The sequence below is a fragment of the Strongylocentrotus purpuratus genome, unplaced genomic scaffold (genome assembly GCF_000002235.5).
Source record: "Strongylocentrotus purpuratus isolate Spur 01 unplaced genomic scaffold, Spur_5.0 spur5_scaffold_7, whole genome shotgun sequence".
Lineage (NCBI taxonomy): Eukaryota > Metazoa > Echinodermata > Echinoidea > Camarodonta > Strongylocentrotidae > Strongylocentrotus > Strongylocentrotus purpuratus.
Window position 1 is genome coordinate 37,610,023 of NW_022145613.1, and position 12,118 is coordinate 37,622,140.

Below are 12,118 nucleotides of genomic sequence, written 5' to 3' on the forward strand. Positions count from 1 at the left end.
CCAAGAATTGGTAGATAGTAGTAGTAGTCCTGGTTATTTTGCTTGACTGCTAGGAAAGCATAAATGCTTATTAGTAAGCAACCAGAGGACCGACGGCCTTAGGTCCTCTCCGAGGGACCTGGTAATGAGGATTAATACCTTACCAAAGGGCTTTAGCGCATCGCCTTGGTTTCGAACCCGGGTCACCGGATAACGAGACCACTGCTCTACCGACTGAGCTATCGCGCCTCCTCTAGCGGGATAGAAACCTTCTTTTTTTCTTCATTTTTGTGAAAGTGGACCTTGTTGTTTACCCATGCTGTTGTCATGAATTGTGGACTCTAATGTATTAAATACTGGAAATATAAATCAACTCACGTATTGATGACGTAAATGTCGAGAGGGGGCTTGGAGCAGATGATTACGATTACCCTAAACTAACTACAGAGCGAGTACCTTCTCGTGGTTGGGCCCCTATGAGTCAATCCCGATGAGTCTGCACATATTGTCTTCTGTCGCTTGTCAAGATCACAAGGATATAAGAATATGATACTAGATAGACAGCACATATCGTACAATATGGATAATATGATATGAGGATCCAACTATTATAAGAAGAGGTGAAAGGGATAAGGAGGGAGAACAGCTGACATGGGGGTCGGAGGTGAAATTCAAGCTAAAGTGATCATACAGTAGTAGTACTAGGTGCCATGAAATGAATATATCCCCTTCTATATATCGTTTATCTAGTTGCTTTCTCTGTTATTTTTCCTGTCTGCCCGTCCGCTTTTCGGTATATCTGTCTCTTTGTTAATCATCGCTGGAATAATTATTTTAAAAAAAATTCTCCACGATTATATTGGTCCAGTGCTTCATATTGACATTGACAACAATGAAAATCAGACAATATTAACGTAGTAACATTTACATAATATTTTTGATTAACGTTGATAAGCCTCAATGGCTAATGCTTATGATTTGAGGGCATAACCATCATCTAGAGAAGGATAAGAATAAACCATTATACCAAATCGATGATACTTCTTTCTCTTTGTGCTCCTACAGCATTACCATTGCTCGAGGTAAGGCTCGACTCTGCCTCAGATCAAATCGCCATTGTGTGAAAGAGGTATAGCCAGGGAATTGTAAGATAGAACGCTACGAAAACGTAACGGAGCCATAGTCTCAAGGGACTCACCCCTCGCAGCCACTGATCATACGATCGATCTGCCTCAAGACACAGCGGACAGCCCCCCGGTGGCCAGTAAACTAATATCTCCTGCTTTAACATGGTTTACATGTATCCTCGTTATACCGACATGCTGATCTTAATGCAGGTCAGATAGATAGGATTCTCTATGCTCTTATACGGTTTTCAACCAATTACCATGGAAACTGCATGGATGATAAATTCCACCGAATTCGATATTATTATTTGTTTCTACAAGCATCGGTCACAAGATTGGATCGAGGGAGAAAAAAAATCTAGTTTACTTCTTTTTCCTATACGGCTAGAGTAAGGAAAGTTTCCGGGTGATCTACAGAAAACCAATGACGAATATGGTGTTAATTTTGTTTTGCATGTGTGATAAATCGAAAAATAATAACGTTTTGTCGTATTCATTTGTGCACTATTATGTCACTAATTCAATGTTTTTGTGTTTTATTCTATCATGAACAAACAGAACAGAAAATCGTATTATTTCGGGAAATTACTAAAATGAACATAACCACGTAATTTCATATAAACCCCCTCTTCGACTGGCCTCCCCTTTTCTGCTGTTTTTGGTAAAATGACGTCATACTTCTAATTGGGAATTCGTGTATCCGTTCGTAGTCATATCGAAATTATCGAATGTTGCACCTAATCACATATAATACCAACTGATACAACCAGTTAGGTCTTTGCTGTCATAGATAATTTCACCCCTTTTCTCTTCTTGCCTTTCGGAAGGACACACTGGGCTATTTTTAAAAACAGGAAATTACAAATTGGAGGCAGGTAGTGACTTAGAGGCAAGGCTCGAGACGAAAAGGGGGGAATAAATTTACCTCGTCTTCCTTATAGACTGCATCCCTAAACTTTACAAAGAGCACGATTTTACGAGCGGCTGAGTTGGGCCATGGGCAATGTTTATGGTCAAAGTCACATACATCTGCCATTAATCTTTCTCCAAGTTTCGCTCCGATCTGACAGAAAGAGCATGATAATGCGAATGATTGTGTCTTTTAGGAAATAACGAGAGCATCGAAATGTTATAATTGGATACGTGGAATATATTGTATTTGGCCGTGAACTGTGTATGCCCATTTTGGAGTAATAATACGATACTTTTACCCTTATTGATCTATATGCTACTTAAGTTGGGTAAAGAAAATGCTTAAGGTTGTTGGATACCTCGTCCTGGGTAAATTTTAACCAAATATTTTAAAGAGTGTATAATCTAAAAGCGATTCCATGCAAAATCCATCATTAAAGGTCACGTACGATTAAACAGCGTATGTCAAACCATTATAATCTCATTGATCGTCATCGAAGGATGTGTTAAGCGTTGAAGGAAAATAAAGGGAATATTAGATGAACAGCTAAAATGTGTGGAACCGGTTGATAATGGGAAGACACCGGATACCGACATTTGGAGTAGCTCGCTGTCTCACGCTCAATTACAACAATGACAAACAGGAATGAGAAATTTGAAGAGAAAATGATCAATTAGTATACGAAAATATATGATTAAAAAATTAAAAACACAATTCTGATGTTGATAAACTATGGATATGTTACCTAAAAGAATGAAACCGTAAATGACTGTACAACAATAAATGTGGTGAGAAAGAACAGAAAATGAGTAGTAATTCCGAATGGACCGAATGAGCAACGACAAGTTTTGTGTTCACTTAAGCTTCCTAAGTGCATTTGTGGACAAAAGACAACTTAGACTATTTCTTTGGCAGAGGGCATTAATGGGTGCGAGATAAAGATAAATAGATAGAAAGAAAAGTGGAGAGTTACTCAGAGTTACTCAGACCGTGGACATTACTGCAAAGGGCATGAAAGAAAAAAATACAGAGATAATGAGAAACTTGGCATGGTTAGACTAATGGCGAGCATAAATCAACGCTAAGGGAAATAGAGTTAGACGTAGGCAAATATAGAATAAATTTAGATCGGCCGGACTGGCCAAAATGTCATGAACCTTCTTGAACACCAAGACAGCACATCTCTCAACACTGAGCACTGGTTGTGATGGACTTTCATTGGAAACATGTGCACGTCCTTTCTAGGTTATTAAAAGGGTTGATTAGGACACTGAAGGCCGGTTAGTGATGGATGATAATACAAATCCTGATTCAGGGGAGAGGATTTGAAACGGGGTGTCGAAGGTCGTTGGTGATTAGAAACGCCTCATTATATAGTCATTATTTCCCATCTTCTGTAGATTTCATAGCCCAATACCCATGGGCATCGGATGCTACATGTATTCAGCCTACATAAACCCATATGGCATGGGGGAATGAGCAGGGAACGGGTTAAGATGTCTGCCGCTGTGACAAGTTCAATCAAAGATAATCAAACTTAGCACCATTCCTTTGAACCAGTGCAAAAACTTTACATTAATAACGTACTGTTTAATGTATCTATTTGATTTCGTCACATTATGAACCATCCAAAGGGGCAAAACGGATAATAATGTATACCCATTTCTCATGAATACATATATTCTTACAAAGTGATTTACAGTTGGTGCTAAGCTCCATATTCGGCCAGAGATGTGTGACGTCATTCTGCTATACTCTGTGATTCTATTTCAAGTAGGCCCACAAGCTATCTTCCACTCTAACCCATACATAATGTTATTACCATGTTGTTAACATAAGCAGTCGACCGATAACTACCTCCTCTCCGTGGAAACAACATTACACAACTAAGGCCTAGTTATTATTAACAGGGGACTGACTGTTTTAAATGTGAATTCTTCATCTCTTCTTGTAATCATATCTCAATCTGCATACGGTTCTCATTAGCATGTAGGTTAAGTTTGCTGTATGTTTTTATGTAAACATAATGAACTGTTTATTTTAAGTTTGGAGCTTTCCTCCTTTTACCTGTTACAGTCCCACGATGTTCTAATGAGGAGAAGCCTCTTTCACTCGCGATCTAGAAAACCTCCTGCCATTCATTTACACGTTCTTACTTTGCCTCGGTGATTTTAAAGCCATTTCACTAGTCAAATGTGAACCGAGTCTGAAGCATGTTTCGATGTGTTAAGGACTTTGTAGACGGTGAAAAATAACCCCGAACGTCATGGTCGCCCGACCGACGATTGATGGTGACAGACACACGTGCTATCTTCAGCTCATCAATAATGCTTCTTCTATCTATAATATACCAATCTAATCAAAGTTTAACTGGATGCCAGACGTGCCCGTCTTGGTCATGGAGTGAAGGTAAGGTGAGACTTGCTCCTTTCGTGAAGATCAAAATAGGGGAGACAATTTCTTTCAAAACAGTTTAAACTTTATGTTGACGAAAGTAAACCTGCGCATTCATCCCACTGGTAGATTTAGGGATGGGGTGCATAACAAGAACGTGCCCTCTTTTAAAACTAATATGGCGTAGTCCCTATCAAAAATAAAAACAAACAATGTACCCCCTTCCAAATATTCGACCCAAAACAAAATGCACTTTTAATATTGTGGGTTTTTCTCTCGTAATTTTCAGGTCTGTTTACTCGCTTGTCAATTTTGTTTCTGTTAATTATAATCTAAAAATATGACAGCAATTTTAATTATCTTGTTAGAAAAGATTTACAAATTGTACCACTTCTTTTTAGTTGTTGAAAACCCTGAGCCCATCTCTGATTTACCCTACCAGCACAAGCCTACGAAGTGAATTCAGATCAGATCCAATTAAAAACAAAAAGACGTTGATAATTCCCAAGTGTTACATCAACACCCCAAACTAGGTCATGCAAATTATGGTAACGACACGATCTACACACTTGTGTGTACAAAAACAACCATGCCCTTAAGATATTTTTCTGTGAACCCTTTTGATTATGAAAAGGCTTTAATACTGACCACTTGTTTATCTATTCTTGGGTTAGGATCTAGAATAACTTCTAATTGTGCGAACATGCTATCCCATGTCAGCCAGTAAGACGTTATTAAAGTGGATCCAAAAAATAAGGGGGCATCTGCATACACCATAAAGGAGGGGGGGGGTCGCGGTCATCGGTCTTTCTCGATGGATCAATTTCAAATTGACAAGGCCTATTGGTTTATGTTGAAGGTAGGAGGAAGGAGGGGGGGGGGTGCGTAATACAATCTTCTTTTCATATTCTCTTTTCACTCTTCTCCTACCCCCCCCCCGCTTTTCAATGGGGTGGGGGCACGTGCTCCCGTGCCCCCTTCCGTATACCTAAGCCAATGCAAGAAATCACAATTCGACCATGATAGAGTGATGCTCCCACGTTAGTGGTGATTAGTGGGTTGGGCTCTCCGTGTTGGCACTATAATGAGACCATCAATCCTTCAGTGAGTTAAAAGATACATCTGTCTTCATAATCTCTTCGTTTCTCAAGTTCTACCAATGGAGTAAGATAGCCAAAGTACATCTACAACTTGGACGTTAGCTGGACAATCGAGGCACTTTTATTTTCAATTTAAAATTATTTTCACTTTCAATTTGAAGTTCTCATTGAAGTAAATAGAGAGTTTCACACTTCCTCCTCTACTGCATATTTTGTTTTGCATGCAGGCCTCTCGACGAGGTCACTGACTGAGGTTACCAACTTCCTGTAAAGTGACCCCCCTGTCAAAATCCACAAAAATATGGCCCCTTGATGCCCTTGAAACTATCACTTTTTTGGTCAAACTATAAATCATAAACAAGTATGACGAGATTCCACGTACAATGACGACATTTCACGTGTAGATGTTTTTTCTAAAGGTAAACAACAACAGGATGTAATGAACCCCTCAATGTTATACCAATGGAGAGAAAGTGGCACTAGTAAACAATCTTTCTTGGAAATGCTAATTGTACTTGGTGGAGGATGATGGCATGACAGGCATGGTACACCTGCTTGGGACTAAGAAGATGGCCCTCCAATTTCCTCGTGAAATTAAAAATGGGGTTTATGGTAGAAGGTAGCATTACGGGGGGGGGGGGGGGGCGCTTAAAAGAATAGCTACCTACAAGTTGCAATATGTTGGGTAAATATAGTGAAAGGTAAGAGAGCCTATATATAATAATACATATACTATGGAAGATAATTCAGAAAATTTGAAATCAGAAGTAGACTGTCACTTCACTGACTCCCATCCATTAGTGCCCTAATGGTTTTTTGTTAGGACTTCATCGGAGCCTAACCTCCGATGGATTCTGATAGTGATATAAAAGCTGACTAGCTCGAGTTTCCAATTCCTTATTTTCTCAAAATACTATAGTCCCTCACACATTCCCCAAACTGATATCAGATCAAATCTAAAATAGTCACAAGTGTGCATCAATTATTATCCATGAAGGCCCCACATGTCTTTTAATTTCCCCTTTCATTAAAATCCAGGATAATTTGATTAATCATTTCTAAGTATACGCACATTGGGAATTTCGGTACCTGTTCTTTCCTCAATTTGTGACGTCATTGTGACATCACGATCTTGGACACTCACCAACTATCCAGAATAAAGAGCTAAATACAGTTTCCGTAAATCGTCTGCTTTTTATGTAAAGATTGGGTTGGCATCATTTCGGTAAAGGGAACATGTAATGAATAATGACTTTACTCGTGATCTGGCACGAGACACGGAACTTGATATCTTTTTTTGTCAGCTTGCCTATATTTGGTCTAAAAGGTGAAGAAAATAGGGTGTAATTCCGATTTCTTTGTCGGCGTTATTTTCTCGTCTTCCGACTGTCAACAAGAGACATTTCCTTCCTTATGTTGCATTATTTAAAAAGGTACGAACTTCAAACATTGAACTTCATACACCCCATTTCAGAATCCTTTCAAAGTTGAGACGAAATTTTTTTCCCTGCGGCCCAGGACACCGGTAACTGAAAATGACCCTCGTATAGCATAACAACATTATAACGATATAAAAATGTTTTCATAGAAGTATGTGGCACAAATCGCATTCTAGACGATAGATTCCAGATAACATTTGTTACCATAAAATACAATTTTATAGCATGCGGGTGGTGTTTGAAGCACTCTGTCTGTTCGAATTACTAAGAAAAAATGTTACTGTATCAAACAGGCGGCCTCGCCCAATAATTATTGACTCATAACCTCTTCCTCTCGACTCTCGCCACAAATTGAAGATTCCTTCACGCTGCCGCTCCTCTTAATTCTTAAACCCCTTGTTATTCTACAGGCCCAAACTTAGATAGATCTTACACATAGATTGTGCCTTAATATCTGCAAAAGGTATCAACGATAGGTAGTATATAATCACAAATTATCACATGAACCAAACTATATTTTAGAACAAAATGATGACAAACAAAAAGCCAGATAACATTTACCAATTGTGTTAAACAACACAAGTAATGATCATTCGAGCATCTCCCGTTCATTTTGAATTGTATTTGGAAAAGGTGCCACCCCATACCATGCACTTGAACACCTGTTCCCTCCCTCCAAAGAGCATCTGCCCCCTAAAGAAACAGATATTAACCCTTTCATATTTTTCGTTAAGCTAGGCTTTGAGGCCCGCGTTATCTATTGAGTGTGAATTTCTTATATTTAAAGGAAACAATACAAAAAGATCGAAAAAGGGGTTTTGGCTTAGCTGCCTAGGTTGTGGTTTTTAAAGTTTGACGGATATAAACAGGATTTAAGCCCCCTTTCCAACTTGATCTAAGACGACCTTAAACATCATATGAAGAGAGTGGGAAAAGGGTATCATTTTTAATGATGGCAGGAGGGAATAAAGGAAGAAAAAATTGATGAAGGACACAATATACGACATAGAAGGTTGCTAACATGATTGAAAGACAAGAAGCTGAATGAGAGAAGGCTAAGATCCTAGGATTACCACCCCCCTCGATCCTCTCGGGGAGTAAGAATGACTACATTTCGACAATCTGGTAAAATTTTAATTGGTTTAATGCGAAAGAAGAAAAGAAACCTCGGAAATATGGGTTAATGAAAAAATGCGCATTGATATCGTCCTAGGAATAAAGCATTCACCTGTTCAAGAGGTAGTTTTATGCGACCAGGGATGATGCCTACCTAATACAGGTTTGCTTGATGGTGGATGACATTTGATTATTGGTGATGTTGACAGAAAGTTCCAATAGAAACAGCAATCAGAAGGGAATTAGGAAAGAATTACAACTAACCGATAGAACGTCAATCATCATCATCATCCGAGCCCTTTCAGTGACAAATCTATTCATTTTTATTCTTCGACTCTGGAGGTATACAGGTAAATGGGGGATAAAAGAGTCTTTCGCTTAGGGAGGGTAAAACTAACCCCGCAGTGGGCCACACACGGGTGAGAGTTGCCGATATATGATACGCTGCGCATTAAAAATCGTATTTTTTCGAGAAACAACCATAAATATCGCCCAAGGGTATGCCCTGCTTGACCTTGACTTCAGATATTTGGAATAAAAACAATAGGAGAGTAAGAGTAAGAGACAGAGAGAGAGAGAGAGAGAGAGTGAAAGAGAGAGAGAGAGAGAGGAAGAGAGAGAGAGAGAGAGAGAGAGAGAGAGGGAGAGAGAGAGGAGGGGGGGGGGGGAGAGAGAGAGAGAGAGAAATATCGAAGTATTAAGAAAGGAGCGAGAAATGGGAGAGATGGACAGATAAATGGAGAGAGAAGGGGGTAGAAAGAGAGAGGGGGAGAGAGAGAGAGGGAGAGAGATGGAGATTGAGATGGAGGGAGAAAGCATCATCGCAGAAGAATGCAGAGAATGTGGCATGTTTATGAAATAAGTCGGACATAGGAATTGGGAAGTCAGGCAAAAATGGGAAAATACTTCATACCCGGCGGTATGAATTTTTTGAGAAAGTACGAATGTTACCAGGCTATTTGTGACCTTTCAAGCATAGGGGTTCTGGCAATGAGAGAGTACATGTATAATAAACACGTACAACTATATAAGAGCGAGTACTGTATCACTGTTTCTCATCACCCTGCAGAATAATCCATTTAAAGTACTGGTCATTTGAAAATTGATGTCGAATTCAAACGATCCCTCAAGCATGTTATCTTTATGCACAGTTCATTCAACTTTGTTCCTCCTCCTCTCTCATTTGGTTCTTACTTATCTTAGGAAAACCAAAATACATTGTTTGTAATCTAGGTAAGAGATGGAATATCATCACTTCACATTCAATTAAAAACAAGAGGCTACAGTGGACATAAGTGCAATATTCCAGAGCTTAAATATTTGGGAAAACTCGTTGAACGTGAGCCTCAAACGGATGCTAACTCATTACACGCCCTCTTTTGCACCCAAGGTTTCCTCCGATCAATCTATTAGTAACAGTCACGTGATGTGTCACATCACCTTCACCCTCATATCACAAAGCATGTGCACCGCTCACCAGGTTAACATTCACTACCATCCATCATTCTGATGACACATTTAGTTTCTCCCCCCCCCCCCCCAATCGAAAATCCAACCCCTCTCCTACCCTATTATAAACTCATCACGTTATATTATCTGTTATTTACCGTAACCTTCTGCTAGCAATGGCATTAATGATACCTATTTCATCTCCTCTCCATTTCATTTCCGGTGAAATTCAACGAAGCATTTCCTGCCCTCATATGCTTCTACTACCATTGATGCATCTCTCTACCCCCTGGTATGGTATTAAACGGATATTTTCAGCTTTAATTCTGTCTTGACGATTGATTTGAGTCTGTTCATATTACCGACTGAAATTACTGGAAAGAATGGTTTTATACTTAAACGTAGAGAATGATAGCTTTCGCTCTTCACACCCAACGATCTCTACCAATTGATATTATTATGATAATATTCATCACAAAGCTGCATGCAGGTGAGAAATGTTGTAAATGAAAAGCTACATTAAAATTGGTATTCGATATTCGCATTTGGGTCTTGCTTAAATTTGTATATGATATTTTATTCTGGCTGAAATAAGCTGGAAATTTGACACAGTTTTGACAAACAGCGTCTGGCGCAAACTGTATTAAGGTCATATATAATGGCTCAACCAACTCCATCTCAATCAAAACACATTGATCTGTTCACCAGATAGAAGAGGCATTCAATGTCTGGACCGATAAAGACCAAGTCCACTGGACAAATGCGGCGAAAACTATCTTGATATCTAATCGAAAATGACGCTGGTTGCAGATAGATGTTGTGTACGGTCGGTCGGTGGGGCGGATCATGAGTTTTCCATTCCTCTTCGAAAGATCTCTTCATACACGCAAAGAAGGCATTCTAGTTCACCCTCATCAAAATGAAATTAATCGTTTAGGACCGCTGCCCCTGAAACCCGCTGCGAACCCTTCACCCTCCGTTCATGAAGAAGGTTTGCAGACAGGTAAAATAACAGTTCCAAACAACGACTGTTTTTGTTAAGAAAAACCAGGAAAAGGGCACCAAATAGTTAGAAACAGTGGTAAAATATGAATATAATTAACGACAAAGGAAGACAAATAGGGGTATGACGGGGAAAAGGTGGGGTGGTTGGGATGGGTGGGTTATCAATTAAATTCAGGCGCTATGGATTGGCCGATGTGATGCGTTCGTGTGGCGTTGCAAAGGAGAGTTATTAGATAGACACAGAGAGATAGAAGGAGGAGGGGAAGAGAGAGAGAGAGAGAGAGAGAGAGAGAGAGAGAGAGAGAGAGAGAGAGAGAGAGAGAGGGGGAGGGGGTAGGGGGGGGGGGTAGAGACTGACAGATCGGGAAACAGCGGATTAAATACCCAATGACCAAAATAATATACATGTAGGTAATTTTAACTAAGAAAGTTACAGTTGGCCTTGCAATACACCGATTGTAATAATTCCTGATGTCTAAATCAAACAATAATCCTCGGTAAATTTGCATTAGTCCACCAAAGTAGAACAATAATTTCCTCTTGAAATCGAGTCCTATCAATATCATGCCAATAGATTGAACTTGTATGAAACAGACCAGCAGACGGACTTGCCCTAGATTAGGCACATTCATATCGTCTTTCTATAGAATCAAGGTATGAATACATTGGCCACAAACAAAAAGTTGCAATGCTCCCACCAAAAAGCTAAGGAATATAATTGTCATTGTCCCGGAAGGAATGCAGCTCTCTCTCGCGAGAACTTTAGTAAAACTTTTTTTCCCTTTTACAAAGTTAACTCACCTTGCGCACGTTGGGCTTGAGATAGCGTCGCTAACATTGCAGTTAGCGCAATGGTGAGATAGAATATAACACCCATCTTTGAATCCTAGAAATCTTCCACAGGGCTGGAGTAAAACAAATATGGTTCCGCAGAAAACAAAAAATAAAAATTGAGATGAAAATCGCCGGCTTGACTGCACAGGCTGGACGTCAAAGTGCGAATGTATGAGAATGCCTTATTCTGTCTACACTTCCGTTCAAAAGATCGCCTGCTCAAAATTCGTTACCCCTCTCTGCTACTGGATCGCTGCGCATAACACGCATAAATCTTACACTGAGATAATCAACTCCGTATGTGAATCACCGGCGTATGACGACATTTGACCCGGGTCATTAGCATATCATTAAAGCGACACGGGCCAATCCGTGACGAGTGAGAAAAGTTTCTTGCGTTTTGATTGGATGAAGTGACACATCAATCACTCGGCATATGAATCATTAGAACAGGTTGAGGGGCGTGGCCTTGGGGAGGAAGTTAACAATTTTCGATCAAGACGAAGTTGTAGAGAAAGAGGGGAGAAAGTGTCCTTCGTATCTTCGAATAAAAACACTGATAAATTGAAATGAATTTTTAAAATACAATTCAAGTTCCCGGTATTAGTTGACACATGTTAGGAGCCCAATTAATGGGGGGTTTTAGCTTCCTAAAATATCTGAATTGACGTAATTGTTTGGCTCTCTATTCCTAGGTTCCATTTAGTTTCGATCGACAAAAGTGCTGTCGATGAAATATAATATATATTTTTTTATAGAACT

General features: G+C 39.5%; 1 protein-coding gene across 4 annotated transcripts in view; it reads right to left on the minus strand.

The window, feature by feature from the left end:
• Positions 1 to 11,626, minus strand: part of LOC575608 (IgGFc-binding protein) — a 29,046-nt gene extending 17,420 nt beyond the window's left edge. For all 4 annotated transcript variants that reach the window (XR_970911.2, XM_003724451.3, XM_003724450.3 and 1 more), the window contains exon 1: positions 11,324 to 11,626. Coding sequence is in view for 3 of the 4 variants with exons in the window: in XM_003724451.3 (XP_003724499.1) it covers positions 11,324 to 11,399 (76 nt within the window). In the remaining variant the exon portion in view is untranslated. The remainder of the gene's footprint in view (positions 1 to 11,323) is intronic.
• Positions 11,627 to 12,118: the final 492 nt, after the last annotated feature.